The sequence below is a fragment of the Camponotus vicinus genome, unplaced genomic scaffold (genome assembly GCF_025532165.1).
Source record: "Camponotus vicinus isolate PSW18456_S1 unplaced genomic scaffold, iyCamVici1.0 SCAF_9, whole genome shotgun sequence".
Taxonomy (NCBI): Eukaryota; Metazoa; Arthropoda; class Insecta; order Hymenoptera; family Formicidae; genus Camponotus; species Camponotus vicinus.
The window spans coordinates 1,018,771-1,043,301 of NW_028141981.1; the positions used below are offsets into that span (position 1 = coordinate 1,018,771).

Below are 24,531 nucleotides of genomic sequence, written 5' to 3' on the forward strand. Positions count from 1 at the left end.
AACATTAATATAAAGAATATAGATAAAAACAATTATTAATTAATAGAAAAATTTTAAAAATTAAAAAAAAATTTGAAATAAATTTTTAATTATAATTAATAAATTTAAAGTTAATTTATCTACAATTAATTTTTCTTCAAATTTGTAATAAAATAAATTTTATTACAAATAAGTCTCTCTTCATCGGATAATTCTGTTATTTATAGGACATTTATGTTTCTCATATTTTGATGTGCCATGTTAGTACTGCACTAAACCGTTCTTTTTATTCCTCATTGTGCTTGTGCACTGGCAGAATTTTCTGTGAACTCGCTGGTTCTAGTGCAGTCCCAGTGCAGCACTAGTTCAACTAAAAAGAACAAACCTATAGTAACCTTCTTTTCTGTGAACAAAAGTCTGTTCATTTTATTTGCATTTTCTACACTTAGGTTCTTTTTGGCACTAATGGCGTTTTCGAATAGTCGGATTGGCCGCATTCAGCGGACTCAACAGTTGGGCAACATTACTAGATTTTCCGATGTAATTCGACGCTGATTGGTCGGACCTGAAAGTAGAAACCAATCACGTTCGATTGCTACTTAGCAGTTGAGTCTGCTGAATGCGGCCTGTGACTAATGTCACGCAATTGGCTATAAAATAGAAAAACTATTGAATTAGTGATTTTTTTGCTAGAATGGCAACTTTGTATTCGAAGCTTTGCGTTTTCACCAAGAGGTTTTCAATTCGATCATCTGTCATCTGATCATCTGTCATCCTCTCATTCCTGTTAAAAATGTCTTCCGAGGTGTGTTTGGATATGGAAATACGAAAGTTAAGACCCGGCGAGTTGTATATTTTGAGTAATATATTAAGTGTTTCTGATTCATGGAAGAAATTAATGGCTATCGTGCCTAAGCAAGAAAATATACCCAAATTCAATAATGATCATATCAGGCAAGCAAGAAAATATTTTTTTTACATTAATTTTCATCGTGAAGTATATCGTTACATTGTTAACAATTTTTTGTGAAAAAAAACGAATATTAAATTCTTTTGTAACATAACTCATAACTTTTGATTATGTAGCATAATTGAGCAAACAGCATATAGAGATAAGCGCAATGCAGCTGAAGTTTTTTTAGATGAATGGAGTACTATGGGAAGGAAAAGGCCAACATTAAGATTATTACTGGAACTTCTTACAAAAGCAGAGTTATTTAGAGCAGTTGATTATGTGGCATGTGATATATTAAAACGTAAGGTTTATATATTTATAATAATATAATATTTTTAAATATTATTTTGTTCAAAAAGAAAGAATAGCTAAATATGCAAAATATTAATTGATTTCAATATAGTTGTGTATGTATATATATATATATATACACAATTTTATATATATATATATACACGTATATTAGTGTATAAAATATCAAAGGATGATGGAAAACTATTGGTTGACTTTCAAAATTTCAAGAGCATATGTATATTACATATAAGAGCTATTATACATATGATTCTTTTGAAGTTTAGAAAGTTTATTATTAAATTTATTATTAAATTTTATTATTAAATTTATATTGACTAAATAAATGTGCCTAAAGATATTGTTATGAATATTTTCACAGCTCTAATGATTCCTTTTATTAAGTATTTTGTTATGCAATTAAAACATATTATTTATTATATTATTGATTGTTTTATAGTTTTACGCACATTAATATAACAGATTTTTTAATTTTAAAAAATATTTCTTTATGTAAGTTTTAACTTTTTATATTGTCAAGTAATAATTTTAATTATTATTGTTGTATATATATATATTTTTTTTATTAAATTACGTAATATTATTAAAATCTACTAAAGTGATAAATAGTAGTTATTTTTATATTTGTTCTAAATTTTTATGTTTTTATTGTTTTTTAATTATACAGAGGAAAGACCAAAAAGGCCAGATTATGGTCCAGCTGCTACAATCGATATAAGTGATGAGGCTATAAATAAATTGTTAGAAAAGCATCAAATGCTTTCACAGGATACATCTGCTGATTCTATAATAATAGGATCAACATCAGAGCTGATTTCAGAAATTAATGAAAAATATTCTGGTGCTGACACAAATAAAGTTGCCAATGAAAATATAATGAATAATGTGAATACTGATAATTCTATAAATTATCAAAAATCTGCAGGAGATGCTTTACTTGCAAATGTTGAATCAGATTTAATAAAATTTAGTGTCACAGATATTTGTAAGGAAGCGAATAAACATTCAGAGCACACTTCTGCATTTAAACCTAATCCTGCAGAGGTTAAAAAAGAGAATCCAGAAAAACCATTAGATGTAACAGCACAATACTATGAATATGAAGAAGTATCATCTCAAGAATTACCAGTATGTCTTAATCAATCCTAAACAGTCTGATGCTTAAATGCTGAATGAACAAATTGATTCTCGTCCAATATTTCATATGTTTAAAGCAGTGATGTTTAATATTGGCCTAGCTTATAACTTTGATTTTATTGAAAAAATATATGTGCAATGTAGATTATGGTCCATATTCTGAATCCTCTTTTATTGATAAAAGTGCTTTTAAAAGTGGCTTATAAGCCTTCTGATTGGCTGTAAGCCACTTTTAGAGGCACTTTTATCGATAAAAGAGGATTCAGAATATGGACCTATATGTATAATTTATTTTAATTAGTGGATATAAAAAATAGATATATAAAAATTATATAAATAAATATAAATATTATAATGAGGATAGATATATGAATATAAATGTTATTATCATAAGCAAATGAGCTTATAAGTATTTTAAAAAATTGTAAATTAAAAAAACAATGTTTTACATGTAATATTTTTAAAATATATAGTTTTTTATATATTTTTAATTGTATAATATTGAAAAGTTTATTTCTTGCCGTCCTCTTCATGATTATCGTATGATCATCATGCATATATATATTACAATATACATATGCTTCACTGATGTACCATTAGGTTTACATTTTAAAACACTCTCTGGATTAAATTTAATTTTATGGCTGTTTCGAAACTTTGCAATTGATCTATTGTTCTTGTAATATTCGATGCTGGATTTGCCGGATTTGAAAATAGAAATCAATCATTCGGTTATATATATATGTATATATCAAAACAAATCCTACACTTCATTTTTTAAATGATTATTTTATGATGAAAAACATTTTATTATATGCAAATTATATAAAATTATTATATAAAAATTTAAATTAAATTTGAAATTTCAAAGATTAGCGAGCCTACGTTTCTGCGCATGCGCAGAAATTTGTTCATTTGCTACGCTATTTTCATTGGCCGCAGGGTAACCAGCAACGATTGACCAATCAGAAAGTCCTATTTTGAATTGACGACGTGGTCAATCGGGTGCCATCCGATTGGCCGCATTCAGCAGACTCAACAGTTGGGCAACATTACTAGATTTTCCGATGTAATTCGACGCTGATTGGTCGGACCTGAAAGTAGAAACCAATCATGTTCGATTGCTACTTAGCGGTTGAGTCTGCTGAATGCGGCCAATAGTTTTTACTTTCAGATCGACCAATCAGCGTCGAATTACATCGGAAAATCTAGTAATGTTGCCCAACTGTTGAGTCTGCTGAATGCGACCATCTCTTCTCTTCTGTTGCTTCATGCCTTTATTCTTTCTCGTGTGGAACTTGGCGCGTGGAGACGTGCATTGGTTTTGCAGTTTGTAGTAATCGGATTTCATCCGTGATTTTTCATAAAAATCCTTAACAAAAACTGTAACCATGCCTCCTAAATTTGACCCGAATGAAATCAAGAAAGGTATTTTTCTCAAAATATTTTCTTGCGCGTACACATGGTTAAAACTTTTATAACCTTTATAACCGATATAAAAGTGCTAACTGTTAACTGATAACTGATTTTGTTTTTCGTACAGTGTATTTGCGATGTGTTGGTGGTGAAGTAGGAGCCACTTCGTCCCTTGCTCCAAAAATTGGTCCTCTTGGTTTGGTAAGTTTGGAAAAAATTTAATTTGTATAGGGTTCACTTATCCCGTAATTTATTTCATGACTAATAAACTATTTCATATTTCAGTCTCCTAAAAAAGTTGGTGATGATATTGCCAAAGCTACCAGTGATTGGAAAGGTCTAAAAATCACAGTTCAGTTGACCATTCAAAATAGACAAGCTACAATTACGGTTGTACCATCTGCAGCTTCTCTAATAATTAAAGCACTCAAAGAACCGCCCAGAGATCGCAAGAGACAGAAGAATATTAAGCATAGCGGCAATTTGACATTTGATGACATAGTTTCCATTGCCCGTGCTATGAGATCAAGATCGATGTCACGAACACTTAGTGGCACTGTGAAAGAGATCTTGGGCACGTGTCAGTCGGTTGGATGCACTGTGGAAAGCAGGCCACCTCATGATCTCATAGATGACATCAATGCTGGAGAATTGGAAGTTCCTGAGGAATAATTTTTGGTAGGTATAGAGTCCTTAATTCACTTTTTTCATTTGTCACATGACGAGTATCACTTAAACGTATTTGCTGTAGTTGATCAGAAATTACATGATGTAACATGATGTAACATGTGCTATAGAATTTTAGTTTTTTAACTTATAATAAAATCGTAATGAAAGAAGTTAATTTTGGGCTCTTGGTAGGGGTTGGCATCCCATCCAACTTTCTAGCATTAATCTTATATGCTAGGAAGCATTTTAGCCACTGAGGAGACAACCTCAATAAAAAATCATATAATAATCACTTTAATAATAGAAATGTTTTTTATTGTTAAATGTCTTTTTTTTACAGACTTTTGTAAGGTGCGGAAATAAAATACTATAAAAAAAAATTTTTTAATGTGTCATTCTCTTTAATTCATATTAATTATCTATGTATGTATTAAATGTACTATATTCATTGATTTTATAAACAGTACTTAACATACATTATATATAGTACCTTAACATATATATATAATTATTAAATTAAGAATGTGTAATGACTTGGCCCTCCAAGAGTACAACTTACAGATATATTTCTAAATTTAGCAAACAAGATATTAAGAAAAATTATAATTTATTTTTATTAGTTATTATTTCTCTTTTTTTTTAAACTTTATAATAATAAAAGCAATACAGATAAATTTTTTATATTTGAATAAGATGCTTTTCATAAAATTTATGTAGATAAATATCTTTTTAATTCTATATTTTTGTATTTATTACTAAATATGAAAATATACAGAAAATAATATATACAAATTTTACAACTCTGATAGTCATATTTCATCATCAAGTATAATTGATGGTTAATTATTTATTGCATAGAAATATAATGTATTGTAAAGAAATTAGATTACTTATTTATAATTATTTCTGGTCTTATATTTTGTTATACCCATTTGTTAAAGATATATTCACATATAAATATAAAGTTGTGAATATATTTTTACATTCTTCATATTGAAATTTTAAATTTTTCTAATTTTGTTTTTTTACATAATAATACAAAAAAAGTTTTTCATAACTTTTCTATATTTATATAGTTAATATAGTATGCATATTTCATTTATTAAATTACTTAAGAATGTATATATATGTTTTATAGTTTAATTATTGAAGTTATGTAATAGTTTACAAAAAGAGATACTTGGAAGAATCGGTAACACAGACATCAAGAAATCAGTATTGTTCTTGCATATTAACTATAAGTCGCAAAATGAATATATATTAAAATAGAAAATTTTTATCATGTATTTTCAGTGATTTTGTGAGAAAAAAATTTCTTAATTATTGACCCAATACATGACCTCTTCCCCAGTTATGTCCCCCAAATATATTTCTTCCTTGAGCATTTTGTCCTTCAGCTGGCCTGTTTGTCGGTGCACTTCCGAACGATCGAATTCCACTTCTTTGAGGTGGAAAATAACTTTCGAGTATCTTTGGAGTGTTGAGTAATTCTGGGCCACCAAGTTCTTGGGGATACTTGAATTTCAAGAAGACATACAGATGTCCAACTAGAATGCCAAACAGCTCCATCATTCCACCGCCAGAAATGATCAAGTTAAAGCCAAATAAGACCCATGGTAGATACATGGCTTTGAATTGTGTGCCTGTCAACAGATTCATTTACATAAACCAATGCAATACATTCTAAAGACTGAATTCTTATGAAATTATATCGATATCATATTGCACAACTTATAAATAAATAATAAGATGAGGAAAGCAAACTTACCAAACCAGAAGTTTACGATGGCATCCTTATTGAGTTGGCACCATACATACAACACGCTGAGCACCATAGGATCCATGAGCAGGGAAAAATCACCGATAAGTCCGATAATGACGCAGCATATCCAGTTGAATAGCAGGAGGAAGCAATAATCTGCAGGTTTTCCATCGTATTCCCCACGCTCTAACCTCAACGAATAATTGTACAAGAAATAACAGTTGATCAGGAAATGAAAACCTGTGCCAGGACTGAGTGGATAGTAGAAGACGCTGGTCACCGCTCGCCAGATTTCAAAATTATTAATGAACCGATCAGGCCATAATATCAGCGAATGCGGACTCAGAAATCCAAACCGACCAAGTAGTGTAAACACCGTGGTACACAATAACCAGTATCTTGTAAATATCGGCAAGGTATTAAACCAATTTGTCACGTCTGACATTTTAACGTGTCTTCTAACGTCGCCCTAGCCAGCCTTTGCCGTTAAGGGTACTACTGTTGCTCGCAAGTCTCTGTCAGCTGAGTAATGACGTGTAATCGCACCGTGCGAAATATGCGATTCACGACAAATTTCTTAGGTTACGTGTACGTATGGCATACGCGTATACAGATTATAGTGGAAATACATTGCAGAAAAGTCAAGACATAACAATCACAGTGTTCTCTTTAGATAATCTCGAAATCACATATAGATAAGGATAGAATATTTAAGATAAAATGAAGATGTTCCTGTCTTAAGTTTGCTAGATCTAAGATGGGATTATAAAGCTTTTCACCTAGATAAACCGAAAATGTTTAAAAAAAAACCAATTTTTAGAATATGTTAACAAAACGTTTATTTGTAAACGTTTACAATATGCTTATTTGTAAAAGTTAATAATATTCTTATTTATAAATTTTTATTTCTTAAAAAAAATATTTGACAGATCTGTTTGGATTTGACACATACATATATACATATATTTATTGGCTGCATTTAAAAAGGTACTGATAATTTAAAAATATATTTTAAAATTCTATATGTTTACATCGATGTAGCTTAAACTCATTTAACGTTTTCTTGAACTTTTTTTAAGCAAAATTTAATTAAATTTTGATTAAAAATTTAATAAAAAATAAAAATGAAGATAATATATATAATATATATTTTGATAATATAGGTAAAGGAATTGTTCTATCTTGTTAATTCTCTAGATACTTTAATCAAATAATAGAAAACACACATATATATGTATATATATGTGTTGCATTTCAAATATGAAATAGTTCAACAAGAGTGAATTTTAATACGAGATACGTATATAGTGAGAAAACGCGTTAAGTTTTTAAGATAGATTTATAAAAGTTGTTTGTACAAAATTGGTTTTTGTTTTATTAAATGTTTGCATGTCGTTACAATAATTACAGAATGATTACAACTTTATTTTTATCACGCGCACACATTTGTGATAATATCGTATTGTATACAAAAAATGGGAAATTAATCTTGTAGAAAATATAAATCTGGCTAAGTACAACACAACTACATATGAATTTTGTGCAAAAACAAGTTGAGAACAATTGAATATCACTATATTATATTGTCTATAGAAATAATAAACATAGATGTACCTACATATATATTACAGAGATAAATGTTTTGCAAATATTACAATTAAATGACTTTTTCCATAATATTGAACATTAGTCATTGAAAAACTACATATGTATACATTTTGCATATTAATTATTAGAATTGAATATTTCACATAATTTGTTTCACTAGAATTTTGGAATCTTAATTATTTTTAAAAAATTATTGCAATTATCTTGCGCAATGCAGAGATTTTTCCGTATCAATTTTAAATAATATACATATATAAATATTAATATATAATATTCAGTCATCAGAACCAGCTGTTCTCTTTGCTTTTCTTTGTCTTGGACTTTGCTTTGGAGCTCTAGGAGATTTATCTAAAAAGAGAAAAAAAAGACGATTAATTTAAATATATATATTCTATAAATTCTTGTATACATTAACTTGTTATATAGTAACTTGTATAGCAATCAAGAAATTGATCATATTAATTAAGAATTTATATGATAGTCCAATTTGATAACATTTTTAATATATTTGATACATTTTTGATATTTGATAATATGGAAAGATAAAAAGTAATATTAAACTTGTATTGTATTAATTCGATTAATTTTCAAAATATTATTTGAAATCATTAAATTAATGCAGTGTAAAATTTGAGAATTTCTTATATCCTAGAAAATTATCTTTATAATGGATAAAAATTTACACAGAAATAATTTCACTAAAAAACTGCTTGATTCTGATTTTAATTCAAATTGATTTTGAATAAATTATTAGCTTCCTATTAATTCATTACTTACTGATTCTATTTAGAACTTCTTTTGGCAGCCAATCATAATCTACATTATTTGGATTAGATGTGCCCATTTCTACTGCCGTTTTACGAGTAGTAGAAGAGCGTGATTTGCGCCCCAAAGATGATAACAACTGCTGACCTCCTACAAGGGCTAGTATAATGCATGCTGCAAGGAATACATAAAGGAAAATAGTTTCTCCATCAAGACCATCATCTATCTCTATGATTTGTACAGTTTCGTTAAAGACTGCTTCATTGTATGAAATCCCATTCTGCAAAAGCATAATGTATTAATATTTGCAAATAATATATTTACAATTATATTTTATATTTAGTATATTTTTAAATATTAATATTTAAATATACTAAAAAAATATAATTAATATTATCCTGTCAATCAGAAATAATTCTTTCACTTTAATAATGTAATAATCTTGTTGTATTGCATGCAAATGAAAAATTAAACTTTTATGTCTACAAAACTTAATATTATATCTTTTTTTTTAAATTCTAATCTTTTTCCATATATATACGACATATATATAAATTTATACATACTGTATCTCTATAATTTAAATTAACATTTAATCCAAATGGTCTTCCAGCAAAACTTTCAGATGGTATGAAGGAGTAAGCTAAAGTAGCTTCGTGGTTTGGTTTCACAACCTTGTTAAATGTGAATGTTGAGAAATTTTGAATATGAAAATTGAAGTCCATTGCATAACGGAAAGAGGCATCCAGTGATTCCAAAACAAAATCACTTTCACCTTTATTAATAAAACCCACGAGAAATTCTACTATATTTCCGGCTGGTAATTCTATAAAATTCAAAATCTATTTTAGTATCATAAAATACTATATATTATAATCTCAATAGAAATAAAGAATATAATTAAAATACCAAGAGTAGATAACGTGTTGTAAATAGGTTTTGTAAAAAGTATTGTTGTGTCAGCATCAGCTGAGGCATTACTGGTATCTTCTACTGTTTCTTCATCTGTTATTACACTGCTTTCTTCACCTTCTACATCAACAATATCATCAATATTCTCATCTTCTTCAGCATAAACGCCATATCCTATAAATATTAAATATAAAAATTTGTTGAACTTTTTAATGCGAGATTTGACAGAATTTTTGAACATTATAGACAGAACTACCATTATAATAATTATATTTTTATATATTGTAATTTTTAGTTAATAACTTTTAGATTTTATGTAAAATATATCAATGACTTTATAAGTCATTCTTAATTGAATTTAATATATCTATAGTTTTAAAACTTAATCACAGTCATTCTCTTCTTTAGAGGAATAGCTGTGATTGACTAGCTTCAAAATTACGGATGTTATTGAATTCAATTAAGAATGACATGTAAACATAGTCTATTATATACATATAAGCAGATGCTCCATTCTTGTTAATATATTGTACAAATAAAAATATATATTTATATTTATGATGAAATGTAAAGTATAATCCATTATAAAATATATCTGAATTTCCTAATTCATTACAAAAATATCCCATTTACAAAAGTATTTTACAGAATTATATATTTAATCGCACACTTCTGAAAAGAGTTGGCATAATAACACAGCTGGAATTTTCAAAAGACCGATTACAATCGTTCGTTCGATATTATTTTACCAATTGAACCGTCACATACGCGAGAAAAAATCAAACGTTTGCTTATCGAACGTTAATTGATCTGTGCGCATAACCACGAAATGCGCGAATAAGTCGTAAATCGCATAAATTACCTCCGTTGACTGCGAGTGCAATCGTCGAAATGGCGAGAAATAGAAAAATCCTAAGTCCTCTCATTTTAATCCACCGCTCGGCAGGTGCTCCTTCTGTTAAGAATACCGATTAATTTGATCTCACATCCACTCGCTACGATGCCGTTCGTCCTACAACGCGACGTTGCCTCGGCATAACGCGACAGCTACCATTACCAGCATCGCGCCGCGTGGCTACGTGGAGGGTCAACAGGGTAGTCGTCAATTCGTCAACGTGGAACGCGAATGCAACGCAGTATCGCGGCATCGTCATGGAGCACGCAAGACGACACAGAAATCCTTAGGGTAGATTTTCACTTGATACTAGACGCTCATTTCTAGCGTCAGAAGACATCACGTGATCAAAAAATGACGAATTGGTGTCTTTATTTTTAGTCACGTGTCTTTTGAAAAATAGCGTCAAGTGAAAACTACCTTAAGCCCATATCCGAGACCGTGCATTGGAGATTGTAGATTAAAGTTTGACGAATCAGAACGCAAGGAGTTAAAGTTTCTTTTTTCTGATTGGTCAAATTTCAATCTTCATCTTCAATGCATAATGGGTGCATCCAGAAGCACAACCGCTCACTGAGCGGCTAAGTAGCACTCGAATGTGATTGGTGAATTCAAAGATAGAAACCAATCACATTCAATTGCTACTTAGCCGCTCAGTGAGCGGTTGTGCTTCTGGATGCACCCAATAATTCGACTTGGATTTTTTGGAGTTCTAGGATCGATATTCATCCTTTATATTTAAGATCGTTTAAACAAGATTTGAAAATATTATATGGCTATTTCTTTGGCTGAACGGAATATTAACGAACTATGAATACTGGCCTTTGTTCTCTAGCAACAAAAATGTCATTAATTAAAATGAGCGTTTTCTATTGGACATCAGCTGTCGGGCATTGAACGCAGTATGCATTTTTCATTCTAACATATTTTATACCATCTATATATTTATTATATTTATATATCAATCTATATAGCCATGTAGATGGTTGACAGAAATTGACAGATACAGTGTTTATCTCTCATAATATATACATGTATATATTGTGTGTGTGTTTATTGTATATCTTTAAATATTAAATCATCTCTTTAATTTTTCTGTTTAAATGTAAAGACATTAATTCTTGTTATGCCTTGTCTAATATGTCAATAGTAATTTTTGTAAAATTAACACTATTGTCAAATTATGTTCTGAATTTATACTAAACAATTACAAATCAAATAAAAGTTGCAAGGGGAACGAAGCTTGGATATAAATATCGAGTGCAAATATTGCAGACTGCAATTATGACGGGTCTGGGGATGGATTTCGAAGACGATTTTTTCTTCGAGGAGGATAAAATGTTGGTTATGGAAAATTGATTTTTACTTAGCTGTAATTTGTCACGCTGCATTACAATTTTAATGTGCTTCCTTTAATGATTATAACATGCATGTCTGGATGCCACGGTGCGGTGGAATCACAATTTGACAAGTGATACGACCTTGTCCATGAATAGCAGCAGACTTGAAAATTCAAGCAGATCAACTTTGAATAAAGTTTTTATTGTTCTTACCACCGTACCATCGGCTAACATCGAATTGCACCAATTAGCTATGATGGAAGATCGCATGTATGCACTATTCTTATGTTACTATTCTTATATTGATTTTATATTTCTTTATTTGGCTTCATACGTATCTCTTCTCTTGCAAAATTTCAATTTTTTCCTTCTGTATTGTCGCTTATCATATTGGGATTTAGACCAGACATAGAACTGGTCGCACAAGATCAATATATACAGCAGAAACCTGTCAATCAGATGTAAGTTTTTTAGCATTTTATTAAAGATATTTACATCAAATGATTATATAATGTTGAAAATAGTATATTTTTAATATAAAAAACTGATAGAATATATAAATATGCATAAAAGGAGTTACTTTTTCTAACTTGAAAATGTTTTTATCAAGATTTAAAATTATATAACATTAATATATTTATAGAGAATTTCAAGTAGTGTTAATGTTTCAAATAGTATTAATATGATTTTCCTTGGATGAAAAATATAACTTTTATATTTATGATATGAAAACTTATAATTGTTTAGCTGTTCTTAGCAATTCTACTTTTCTTGTTGTTCTTATTGAAATACTTTACTTAAAAGAAAAAAAATTTTTTTAAATATTTTCTAAGTTGAGAAACTTGTTCTTATATTTTATTTCTTAATACAATTTTGATCATGTTTAATTTTAATTTATTATATATATAGTAATTATAATTATATGAGTAATTTTTTGTGTATATGATCATATTATGATATAAAAACAAAGAAAAAAACAAGAGATTTTATGCTATATATGCATATATAGATTTTTATTTGTTAAATATACATTTATATTTGATTTTTTTTTTATTTATATCTTCCTTTATTGTGCATTTTGCAAGCTTTATAAAATTTAGCTGCACATTTGCATTTTGTAATTTATTTAAGAAATTCAGCTATTTATATAAATATATATTTATTAAAAAATTGTATTAAATTTATTATACTTGTATTTATTATACTTGTTTTTTTCTAATTATCAGGGGTATGACAATTACATCTGGGAATGTCATAATACAGAAGGACAGCAGTAATCTTATTGGTATAAGCATAGGCGGTGGTGCACCGCTATGTCCGTGTCTGTACATTGTACAAATCTTTGACAATACGCCTGTCGCTTTAGACGGTACTCTTCAAGCAGGCGATGAGCTTGTGGCGGTGAACGGGGCGTCAGTGAAAGGCAAAACTAAAGTGGAAGTCGCAAAGATGATACAATCTTGCGATTCGCAGGTCAGCATCAATTACAATAAGTTACACGCCGATCCAAAACAAGGTCGTACGCTCGACATCGCTCTTAAAAAAGCAAGTATATACTAGTGGATATGATACCAACTTTTTTATCATGTTGAAATAGCACAACTAAATTTCGATTTTATAGGTGAAACATAGACTGGTCGAAGGTATGGGTAGTACTACGGCGGACGCGCTAGGACTGTCACGAGCTATTCTCTGCAACGATGCCCTCGTTCAAAGATTGATGGCGTTGAAACGTACAGAAAATTTCTATAGAGGTCTAGTTACGCACGCCAAAGCTACGTTACACGCTTTTTTCGATCTGACACAGATTTACAAAGGTATTTTTCAATTAAAGATTTTTTCAATTAAATATCGAAAGTAGTACATGTAAAATTATATGCTCAATTTCTGTTGTATATCTTTTAGTATTTGGAGACGCGTTCGCTGCTATAGGAGTGCGAGAACCGCAGCCACGCGCCAGTGAAGCCTTTAGACAATTTGGCGAACAACATAGGCAAATGGAGAAGTTTGGCGTGACGATGTTGAAGACCTTGAAACCTATACTGAGCGATCTGGGAACGTATCTCAACAAGGCTATACCGGATACACGGTTGACCATCAGCAAATATGCGGACGCGAAATTTGAATATCTGTCCTACTGTCTGAAAGTAAAGGAACTGGACGACGAAGAACAGAGTTGCGCCGCTCTGCAAGAACCCCTCTATCGCGTGGAAACAGGCAATTATGAATATCGATTAGTGTTGCGATGTCGTCAAGAAGCTCGCGCGAGGTTCGCAAAGCTGCGTTCGGACGTGTTAGTAAAATTAGAGTTGCTAGACAATAAGCATGTTCAGGATGTCGTATGGCAGTTGCACAAGTTCGCGGCCGGTCTGGCCAAGTATTACGCTAGTACGCGAGATCTATTGTCAGCGGTGACGCTATTCCCGGTCGAGGTTGATCTATCACATTCCGCGTTTCAATATAAATCTACTGGGCCGCAAACGTTGACGGATTCGAGCGAAGATATCGAAGAGTACGAATCAGAAGAGAAGCAGCGCAATACAAACGAAGAACTCCTTATCGATACATCGAGTTTTCCATCAGAATCAACCGATAATACATAGCGATATTTATATTACTGAGCTTTTAAAGAATTTTACAAGTTAAATAAGGTAATTTTTTTATATAACAATTGACAATGTATACAAACTCTCTTAATTTAATTCCAATTGTTATATATCATGTCACGTGAACGATGTATTCTTGTATGCATGTATTTCTCACGATTGTGGTGAATATAGAATTCCTTAATTTTTCGCTACGTATTACAATATCACTAAATGCAACAACTGCATTTAATATTATTGCATTGTTATTTGTTGTAAGCTAGGATAAAATATAATTATTTTTAACGATATAATTTGCATATGTAAAATAACAGTTTTTAACAGTTTTATTATCTTTATATCTTTTTCAAAATATATTAGCGAAGAAGTGATTTGTTACCAAATTTTGTCTTCTTTAATCAAGAATTATTTATTTATTTGCGAATATTTATTCCTAATACAGGATGTTCATTATATTTTTCTCTTAATTATATAGATATTTATAATATAATAATATAACAATTTGTAAAATAAGCTATATAATATAGAATGTACAAGTATGTGATAATGTATATTTGCAAAAATAAAATATACCAAAGTTATTATTTGTGACAAATATGAAGAATGTGCATTTTTCTATCACAATCATTTATTTATAAAATTTTTCCATTATAAAAGTAAAACATGCACATATTAATGAAATAATAGTCTAATATATGTTATAATTAATATATACATATGTACATATATATAGTAAGAGTTTTATATTATATATATATATATATATATATATATATATATATATATATATATATATATATATATAATATATAACTCTTATATTCATTATAATTTTAATTTCTAGTCAAGATATTTGATATTAAAAATAATAAGTGATAAATTTTGCAAAATTGTTTTTTAATAAAAATGTTTAGTCTTATTTAAATAAAGAATATTTGAGAATATATTATATGACTAATTACTGATAGCAATGACAAATTTTATTTTTCATATTCTAACGTTTCATATTTTGAATAGCATGCGCATGCGCGAGAGCGTTCCGTTTGACCACGTTGCGATTGATCACAGCCAATTATATCGACCTGTGCCTAGGGTAACCAGCAACGATTGACCAATCAGAGAGTTCTATTTTGAATTGGCCAATTGGCGACGTGGTCAATCCGGTGCCATCCCGCATGCGCATCAAGTTTAGCGTAGCGCCTATATGTCACGTGACATCCGCTGTGGAAGATCTTTTCCAGTCCAGTCTCTTCGGTCTCTTCCGTTTGAATTGGGGAGCTTGGGTGCTTGTTCTCGAAGAGCTAAGGTCGTAGGATCGACAACTTGCACCAATTTTTAAGTTCCATCTGATTCTCAGAGACAAAATTTAAACATAAAAAATGACGACCGAAGCCGAGCTCGCTTGCGTTTACTCCGCTTTGATACTCGTCGACGACGATATCGCTGTAACCGTAAGTATCGTATCACGTGGATTCATATGGCGATTTCATTATTTTTATCGGTCTCATCGATAGATGCATCGCATTCTTGATATTTATTCGTTAAATATTGCATATGCACTATCTATACTTTGTGTATGTTTCCATTAAAATTTTTCTATTTAAAATTACATTGTTAACCTCTCTCTCAAATCCCAAATATAGCATGGTATATTCTATGAATTCTCAATTATATATTCTATAGAGTAACATATTTATATATTTTAGTGAGAATATATTCATACAAAACGCATTTTTCTATCAATGTTTACAGCAGAGGAATATAATTTTGTTTATATAATCACTATATAACTATAATATATTATTTTATTGCGAGTATATATTTATTGGTAATTAATATGAAGGAATAATATTAGCAAGTATTAACGAAGATTAATAAATAAATTTAGATCAATTTAATTAACATGATATAGTTATTATAGATAAAAATATTGTGTAGATAAACACTTGTCTGTCGCAACTTCTGTTGTGAAAAAATCTATGTGATAAATGTTAAATGAAAAATAGGGATATAAATATATTCTATTATTGTGAATTAATTATATTTTTAATCCACAGGGCGAGAAGATACAAACAATTCTGAAAGCAGCAAATGTAAATGTCGATTCTTATTGGCCTGGACTTTTTGCCAAGGCTTTAGAAGGTGTAAATGTTAAGGAACTGATTACCAATATTGGATCTGGTGTTGGAGCTGCACCTGCAGGAGCAGGCGGTATGTATATATATATTTTTTTAATAGCAAACTGTTCACAATCATATTGAGTAAATCTTAATTGTTTCTTTTATAATTTATTTGCAATGTATAGCAGAATTAAATAGATATTTAGATATATTTTGAATTACATGGTAATTATATTTATATAAGATAGACTTGAGAGAATGTTATTTAAATTGAAAAAATTAAAAAAAAAAGAATTGCTAATTTTTTATCCTCTTCATCCACTGATCTAGTCTATTCAAATAACTAGCTCGGTCAGCAAAAGAGGAAAAAGAAAATAAAAATAAAGACTCTTTTTGGTTTTATCCACAGAGATATAACCATCAAGTTTTTGTTAGTAACATTACATAAAAATATTAATTTTTAATATAATCTCAGCTGTTTTATGAAAGTTTTAGAAAATATTTTTTTAAGTGTCATCAATAATTTTGTATTAAAAAATAATATTTGCATTTTGAACTTTTATAGCTCCTGCTGCTGCAGCACCTGCCAGCACTGAGGCTGCTCCAGCCAAAGAGGAAAAGAAGAAGGAGGAACCAGAAGAAGAGTCGGATGATGACATGGGCTTTGGTAAGTAATATAAAATTTATAATATTTAATGTCACAAAGATAATGACAAAAAAGAAATACAGATATAAAGAATATTCAATGATTAATATAGCATGTATTAGCTACGGAATATACATATGACGACAATATTTCAAAATGAGAATACAATGAATCAAATTATCTTAATCAACAAAATATAATTAATTTCTATTCTAATTACACTATTTTTTGGTTACAGGTTTATTCGACTAAGCTTAAGGATCGCATTGGTCCATTCCTTTTATATATGTACAGTTACATTGTACAATAAACGATGAAACAATTCGACAAGAGGTATATACTTTCTTTTTAACCATAGAAAAGCGATCACAAACATTGAGGATTATACTTTTTTTTTCAATTTTTTTTAATAATCTGTTCTATTGTATGATTTTTCTCTTTCTCTATCACGAATATCGATGAAACATGCACAGACCATGTTTGATAATCGTATATAGATGAAAATATATTATTTTCTATCTCTGTTCTGCTATACACACATGTACATCCGAATGTCTTTATTTGTTTTGTATACTATCAACAAGTGAACTACAATTCTAATCATATTATTATATGTTTTGTCTTTGGTGTGCTGATTAACAATATTTTAATAAATTTAACCAATCTCACTTTATGCAATGTTTAAATCTAGTTCTTTTGCATTGCAATCATATTAGATTATAACATGAGAAATGAGAAATCATGAATTATTTTCTTACAATATATGTTGAAATAGTTGAGCTAGTTTTTTCCATTACTCGCGTTTGATAATATAGATTAGTAAAATCAAATATTTTTCTTCTTGAATTATAATAAATAATTGTAAATCTTGTAACACAAAAATTATTTTTGTTGGAAATATAAGATGTATGTGGATTGAATTATATGTGCATTTGCTAATATCAAGTAAGAGGAAACTTTCAGTATATTTTTCAAAGTGTATCTTATAATGCAGTAAATCCTATAAAACGCGAATATGTGAGAAAGTTAATTTATTTCAACATATTTTGCAAAAAAAAAGAATTTTACTTGAGATTTTCGTTTCTACCGTTGTATAATTCGATATGGTAATGAGAAAATCTTAATAACAGTTATTCCATCAATGAAAGAACCTGCTTTCATCAGTGGATTCATTTTTTTCTTTTTCTATGTAATAATCTTCGTTTGTTTCGTGTAACAAAATGAAAACAACTTTAAATGTATCGCTTTATGCATAGAATCAACTTGTGCGATTATTACAATTTATCATATAATAATTTCACTTGATTACATACTTGTACTTTTTTGCTATGTAGAACGATTGATGAATAACATCTCGTCGTTTTATCATATCAGTTGGTGTATATGGAACGGAAATGGTCGTCATAAAATTTTTGATGTACACAAAAATCTAGATGTACATCAAATTCCCTATTATCAGTTTCTTCAAGAACGATACAAAAAATATATGTATAAAATATGCACACAGTATAGTTATCGATAAGAGCGTGCAAAACATATTGAATATCGTTTGATATTGCGGATTGATGCGATATCAGTTGTAAGATTATAATATCTCAGCTAACAATCAATCATATAATACAGATAAAATTCAGCGTAAGCGGAAGTAAATATCGCAATAGTATGACTATACCTGTCGCACTTGACAGACTTTGCCAATTTGCTAATAATATAGTAATAAACGTCAATAAAAATAATCGTTATATACAGTCGGAAGCCATGTTACGAAACTTGCAATGTTTTTAGGGTGCGTCAATGCAAAAAAAAATATATACATATATATATATATATATATATATATATATATATTCTGAAAATATGATTGAAGATATGATCAGAAAAGTTTTTAGAATACTATATTATATTAATAATAATACTACACAAGTTATAATTATACGGCGCCAGCGCATCAATTTGCATCATTTTCTAAAGGTGTTATATTGGAGTCGGCGTTTACTTGTCTAATGTTAAACCGCTTTGTTTATCCAATTCAAGAATAGGGGAGATGGAACGCTTTCGCGAAAGCGTTTCATTATACATTTGAAAACAATTATAATATGATATACGATGCATTTTCATATATTTTAATTATATTTTAACGACTTTCTTCTTAATCTTTCGACTCGCCGTTATCGCTGTGCTGTGCTTCTGGTTCCGACAATGGTAACCATTGCGCTGACGCACCTTTGCCGGATAATACACGCTGAAACAATTCTTTTTGGCACGAACCGGATACCTCGCATTTGGCCAAGAGATCACCATTGGCTCGCAACACGGAGAATTGTAAGACACACTTTGACAACACATCGCTACTGATGTCAAAGCTAAGGATATCGTTCCATACGGGACTGGTAGTCTCACGCTGTATACCCGATTTTTTCTTCTTAAGACTCTTACCATCCTGCATGAGTGATACCTGAATACAGAATAATTAGCAACAAGAGCAAAAAGAAAATTCAAGGAAAGTTTATTCATACGTATGTTACATACCTTTACATATGAATTTGCGTTTGCGGGATCGTCGAGAACGGGTAAATTTCTCGCCCTTACGACAATAATTGTTAGTTTCTCTAGAGACAGCTGATATGAGATGGAAACCATTAGTTCTCCTAGAGGTGGTGCTTTAAAACCGCCCTCCATCCCGTATCGCAGAACTGGTTTTGTGATGGTGATGAAGTTTGCACCAAGATCCGGCACGGAGCATAGAGGAAGTTGCACGTAACCCAAACCTCGGTGTCGTGTGAACGCATCGAAATCATAGAGCAAGATTTCTAACGTCCTCCCAGATAATGATGATGCAGGTGTTATTTCGAAGACAAAGTCCTCGTCGAATACTAGAGAACGAAATTAGATAGATACAAGAGGTATCTTTTTATAATATTTTTCTTGAATGCGTTTTCTTCTCCTTCATGATAATTTTGTGAAATTATTTACCGGGATTCAGAGTACGCCTGTGTATCGTAGTTTGCCATACGTTGCTTCGGTCAGGCAGCAGACGTATTTTAGCGTAAGGGTCCGCGATCCCGCTCAATTCCCGGGCACGAAGATCGTGTGCCTTTAAAGAAGAAAATGATTACGTATAATTTATATATTATAACGGCGTAACGACAAATATGTACGTCATACGAGAGATAGAAATATTACCTCGATAAGTCTCACAGTAAGTATTCCAGCGGTAGCATCGTAGATCAATCCCAATTTTAATTCACCTTTGATTTCGTCGGACGACGAGGTCGAAGAGGATGAGGAGAGCTATAGAAATATACGTATGATATAATTATATATATGATTAGATGCGTTAATTATATATTGATGGATCAGCAATAATTAAATGTAGTATAATAAAACTATACGATATATATACCTTGTGTCGTCGAGTTGACTCAATGATTTCGATACTATTTAATCGGGACTGAGATCCATCTATACTTCGCGGTGGTGGTCTGACGATCACCATGCGCTTCTCTGATGCGACCACTGCACCTTCTGGAAGAGGTGGCGCAAGCGGACTCATCGGAGACGGAGGAATATCATCCGATTCCGAAAGGTGCTGCATAACTGCAAAGAGAAAATCCAGATAAGAATATGTCTATAATGAAGAAGGAATAAAGCAGCGTCACGTAATTCTTTTCAATTGATCCAATATTCCGATTTTAAATGAAATGTTCCGAGAATATATGCTGCCTATGCATTGTATATCTACTCGTATCTATTTTATTATCTATATTATCTTCACATTTTTATATCTTTTTTTTCAATGCCATTGCATATATCATAAAAGTTTTACGGGAATAGTTTTATAAAGTTATACGAAATAGTTCTTTTTTCTTAATAATAGTATTGCAGTTTGTTTTTTTGATAATCTGACAATCTCATTCTATTTTTAATAGAATTTTCGGGACACCAGTGCACCTACTTCTTCTAGGAGAATCACTGGCAATGCTGTCAAATACATGATCGGATTGCCATTCGTCGTCATCAGAGTGACTATCGCTACGTTTAATTTTATTATCCCGCGAAAGCGCGACACCAACCAAAACATCCTTCGACGATCTGGCTGCCTCCTCCGCTCTGTTCAGCAAATCCTTTTCAAACCTATAAAAAAATCACATTATTATATTATTTGGCTCCTTATTTTACATTTTATATTTACATTATAAATTATTTTTTAGACTTTACCAAGCAATATTATCATGTTTCAGAACAACTTGAAGTGATTAGTCGTGTTTTATCCGAACATAATGAATGAACGCATATTTAAAAAATATAAAAATACATACCAATTAAGTGGTCCTCCGACCGAAGTAAGCAATCGTCGGCGACGCGCACAAATAGTGTAGACAATCACTGCCGAGATTGCTCCGGTAGCAGCTCCAACTGTGCCCAAAACGGCGACAACTCCAGCACCATGAACATCCATCTTAATTATGACCCTGTATCTGCAGCATTACGTTTAAATTTTCCGTCAACGAGCGATCTATCACAATTTATGTGTCGCGACATATTGTGCCTGTCAAACAGCTGTCATTCGATCTCGCCGAAGATTAATCACAGCAATATTGTTGACTAGTTTGCTTTGCGTATTATATATATATTTCTTTTTACATCCCTTTTTAATATAAAGTTATTATTTATAAAAAGATCTAATTATCTATGTTCCTACTTAATTTCGAACTATTTATTTGTAACTTATTAATTCAGACAAGATCGAGATAACTGAATATGTATGGAAAGAAATTATTTACAAGACATTCATTACTTTATTAAAATATTTTTTATTACATAGGTGCTATTGTAAAAACGAAATACACGAACGCTTTGCAATGGAAATGTAACGCAAGAAACGCAGAAATTATCAGTCCGACATACGGAAGAGCAAAATAAATGTACGTCGATACTTACCCCAGGTCGTCCCTGCGACGTTACATTATTTTCTCATTCACCTGAAACGAAAGGTTAATAAGCGAAGGCTATTCCTCCGATAAATCACAATAAGGACATCGTGTCAATAGTTTCAGAAAGCAATTCGTCACGTCCACTTCGCGATCGTCCACAGCTACATATATACATACGTACACTCTCTTTCACCTTGTAGACTCACCCCCAGAAGAGCGTTTCTGTGCGCCTGCGTCCGTATATGAGCATCTACAAGGGATCATCGAGCGACCTTGAATAATAGGATAAAGAATGCGTCTTGAGTATGATTCGGAAAGTTTTCCTATCAACTTGTTTGCATGTGCACAAAAAATATAGTCAGCGAAGATGGAAGGAATAAAGAAGCATTCTTCCAAAAAATTTACATATAAAAATTTAGAAGCTTTTTATATAGCAAACTTTGTAAGTGTTATTTTATAAAAAAAGTTCTTCGGGTAAAATGTATATAACGATCATTAGCAATCGAAGCGTGATAATTTTTTATATGATATAATTTCGGCTATTATATTGTTAATCATCAATCGATTATTTTCAACAGCTTCAAAATTTTATTATTAGATGAAAAATCATTTTAATGATTTTTAATTTTAAATATTTTTTACATTTATTATTTACATCTTAGTCGGAGAAATTTTTTTTCTGCATATTTTATATATATATATATATATATATATATATATATATATATATAATTTAGAATCGCGTGAACATTAAATCCGGCACTGAAAAGGACGGCTATTTATCTACTTATTCCACATTGATATATCATGAGAGAGAGAAAATCGATATTTTTACTGAGATTTCTGTGCGTATAATCGCTAAATCGTTCTCTTATGATCCTAATATCACTTTTATACATCAAGCACAAATCATATATGTTTCTCTGCGAAAATTTTTACATATAAAATATTTGATAAAAACTTAAGATGCATATTTAATGCGATAATTCTTCATATATATAATATATATAATGAAAGGTCTAGCATCGCACGCGAAATCTTATTTATGATTCGTTTATTGCATTCTTAAGTACACACACACAAGTTCCTTCAAAGATGTTTTTTCTTCTTTAAAATGTTACAAGACGCAATTGAATCAGATTGACGCAAATATTTATTCTAAGTGCTCATAGCATAGTTCATACAAATGGGCAGGTATAAAATAACGAATTACAGACTAGTGTAATCTTTATATTTAAGATCGTTTTAAGTATAGTTTTAGATTGCGTTTTAAGATTACATTCAGCTAGTGAAATGGTCATATAACATTTTTAAACTTCACTTAAAACGATCTTAAATATAATTGATTATGAATACATCGCGTTGTTATTTAATTGCGTTCATATAGCTAGCTAGTGATATCATTTTTTTCATGTATGCGTAGTAAGAACATGTGATGTAAGTAGCGTGCACATCTGATCGATTAAATGGTATCGTTAGGCCCGTCATTAGGGAAGAAAATAAAAAAATAAATGATATAAGGATTTTTTGTAATTAAATAATACAAGTTACGATTATTATTAATTATAACAAAATTTAATCATTATTTGCATTTGCAATCTACTTATTATACGTATAAATACGAGCATTAAAAATCTTGTACATGTCTCAAAAGCGTTGCATATTGCAGACGGACCTATTAAAGTAGTCACGTGGTCTGTTGCATACGAGGCTGCGTTGGTTTGACGATTTCAGCGCTGAAAGCATCGCTCTATCTTCGTTTGATATTCGATGTGCAATAAAGACAGAATGATGCTCATAGGGCGTGAGGAAATTAGTAAGAATTCTTCTATCTGATATCATTATATATAGCGAAGTGAGAATGGAAAAATGTGAAGAACGAATTTAAAGTTCTCTTATAAAGGAAATTTTATTATGTAAGAAATTGGGACACATATAGACTTTTAATATTCGTATTTATATAATAAGTCGACTGCAAATGCAAATAATTAATAAACTTTGTTATAATTATCGTAAATTTTATTATGATAGGAATGTGCAGTATCTATCTTCAGCAAAGCTGTTAATTCACTGGGATAGACTGTAAAGCACTGTAACAGCATTTAGTTGAATAATTCTGCACGTCACTTGACAATCACAAATTCTGTACTGTAAGGAACACAGTAAGTTTTAATCTCTTTACAAAAACAACAAAAATCATTCATGATAACATCGTCTTCCTCTTCACCCGAACATAATATATGCATGTTAATAGTATTTTATTAGTATGGAAGTCAACTTTCTGAATTGCAGGAGAAGATGTGTCTAACACAGCAATCTTCTTCGCCACAATCAAAACATGAGACTTCAAATAATATTGCTTATGATTCAATGAGTAATGATCCATCAACATTCATAGTTCAACATCAAGTTACAGGAAATGTAGTAAAAATGTTAATAGTGTCAAATATCAATAATAATAATCAGAGATTAATC

General features: G+C 30.3%; 7 protein-coding genes across 13 annotated transcripts; 4 read left to right on the forward strand and 3 right to left on the reverse strand.

Annotated features, from left to right (window-relative positions):
• Positions 1 to 673: 673 nt before the first annotated feature.
• Positions 674 to 2,874, forward strand: Tub (interleukin 1 receptor associated kinase 4 tube). Its single transcript, XM_083108016.1, has 3 exons — positions 674 to 933; positions 1,066 to 1,235; positions 1,914 to 2,874. Exons 1-3 carry the CDS (start codon positions 773 to 775, stop codon positions 2,393 to 2,395), a joined length of 813 nt encoding a protein of 270 aa, XP_082964142.1. The 5' UTR covers positions 674 to 772; the 3' UTR covers positions 2,396 to 2,874.
• A 772-nt stretch (positions 2,875 to 3,646) lies between these two features.
• Rpl12 (ribosomal protein L12) lies at positions 3,647 to 5,754 on the forward strand. Its single transcript, XM_083108019.1, has 4 exons — positions 3,647 to 3,811; positions 3,927 to 4,000; positions 4,085 to 4,477; positions 4,809 to 5,754. Exons 1-3 carry the CDS (start codon positions 3,775 to 3,777, stop codon positions 4,469 to 4,471), a joined length of 498 nt encoding a protein of 165 aa, XP_082964145.1. The 5' UTR covers positions 3,647 to 3,774; the 3' UTR covers positions 4,472 to 4,477; positions 4,809 to 5,754.
• Positions 5,359 to 6,979, reverse strand: Der-1 (derlin 1). The gene is made up of 2 exons (XM_083108018.1): positions 6,237 to 6,979; positions 5,359 to 6,111 (listed from the first exon to the last, which is right to left on the reverse strand). Exons 1-2 carry the CDS (start codon positions 6,673 to 6,675, stop codon positions 5,789 to 5,791), a joined length of 762 nt encoding a protein of 253 aa, XP_082964144.1. The 5' UTR covers positions 6,676 to 6,979; the 3' UTR covers positions 5,359 to 5,788.
• A 599-nt stretch (positions 6,980 to 7,578) lies between these two features.
• On the reverse strand, positions 7,579 to 10,681 carry L(1)g0320 (signal sequence receptor subunit 1 l(1)G0320). 2 transcript variants are annotated; one of them, XM_083108021.1, is made up of 6 exons: positions 10,567 to 10,681; positions 10,378 to 10,470; positions 9,513 to 9,689; positions 9,170 to 9,429; positions 8,616 to 8,883; positions 7,579 to 8,186 (listed from the first exon to the last, which is right to left on the reverse strand). In XM_083108021.1, exons 1-6 carry the CDS (start codon positions 10,667 to 10,669, stop codon positions 8,113 to 8,115), a joined length of 975 nt encoding a protein of 324 aa, XP_082964147.1. In that variant the 5' UTR covers positions 10,670 to 10,681; the 3' UTR covers positions 7,579 to 8,112. The 2 variants fall into 2 exon arrangements, with proteins under 2 accessions (XP_082964147.1, XP_082964148.1); XM_083108022.1 differs by having other exon boundaries at positions 10,573 to 10,678.
• Positions 10,682 to 11,099: 418 nt separating this feature from the next.
• Pick1 (protein interacting with PRKCA 1) lies at positions 11,100 to 14,739 on the forward strand. Of its 4 annotated transcripts, XM_083108651.1 has the most exons (5): positions 11,757 to 12,020; positions 12,152 to 12,211; positions 12,977 to 13,295; positions 13,372 to 13,567; positions 13,656 to 14,739. In XM_083108651.1, exons 1-5 carry the CDS (start codon positions 11,899 to 11,901, stop codon positions 14,351 to 14,353), a joined length of 1,395 nt encoding a protein of 464 aa, XP_082964777.1. In that variant the 5' UTR covers positions 11,757 to 11,898; the 3' UTR covers positions 14,354 to 14,739. The 4 variants fall into 4 exon arrangements, with proteins under 4 accessions (XP_082964780.1, XP_082964779.1, XP_082964777.1 ...); XM_083108654.1 differs by lacking the exons at positions 11,757 to 12,020; positions 12,152 to 12,211 and adding an exon at positions 11,100 to 11,312; XM_083108653.1 differs by lacking the exons at positions 11,757 to 12,020; positions 12,152 to 12,211 and adding an exon at positions 11,388 to 11,750.
• An 843-nt stretch (positions 14,740 to 15,582) lies between these two features.
• Rplp1 (ribosomal protein LP1) lies at positions 15,583 to 17,452 on the forward strand. The gene is made up of 4 exons (XM_083109635.1): positions 15,583 to 15,807; positions 16,414 to 16,567; positions 17,042 to 17,143; positions 17,361 to 17,452. The coding sequence occupies exons 1-4, from the start codon at positions 15,736 to 15,738 to the stop codon at positions 17,372 to 17,374; spliced, it is 342 nt and encodes a 113-aa protein (XP_082965761.1). The 5' UTR covers positions 15,583 to 15,735; the 3' UTR covers positions 17,375 to 17,452.
• Positions 17,453 to 19,000: 1,548 nt separating this feature from the next.
• Positions 19,001 to 22,407, reverse strand: LOC145977537 (synaptotagmin-5-like). Of its 3 annotated transcripts, none has more exons than XM_083109631.1 (8): positions 22,238 to 22,407; positions 22,064 to 22,104; positions 21,442 to 21,600; positions 21,078 to 21,256; positions 20,526 to 20,719; positions 20,306 to 20,413; positions 20,096 to 20,216; positions 19,001 to 19,995 (listed from the first exon to the last, which is right to left on the reverse strand). In XM_083109631.1, the coding sequence occupies exons 3-8, from the start codon at positions 21,579 to 21,581 to the stop codon at positions 19,250 to 19,252; spliced, it is 1,488 nt and encodes a 495-aa protein (XP_082965757.1). In that variant the 5' UTR covers positions 21,582 to 21,600; positions 22,064 to 22,104; positions 22,238 to 22,407; the 3' UTR covers positions 19,001 to 19,249. The 3 variants fall into 3 exon arrangements, with proteins under 3 accessions (XP_082965757.1, XP_082965758.1, XP_082965756.1); XM_083109632.1 differs by lacking the exon at positions 22,238 to 22,407 and having other exon boundaries at positions 19,001 to 19,577; positions 19,652 to 19,995; positions 22,064 to 22,228; XM_083109630.1 differs by lacking the exon at positions 22,238 to 22,407 and having other exon boundaries at positions 22,064 to 22,228.
• Positions 22,408 to 24,531: the final 2,124 nt, after the last annotated feature.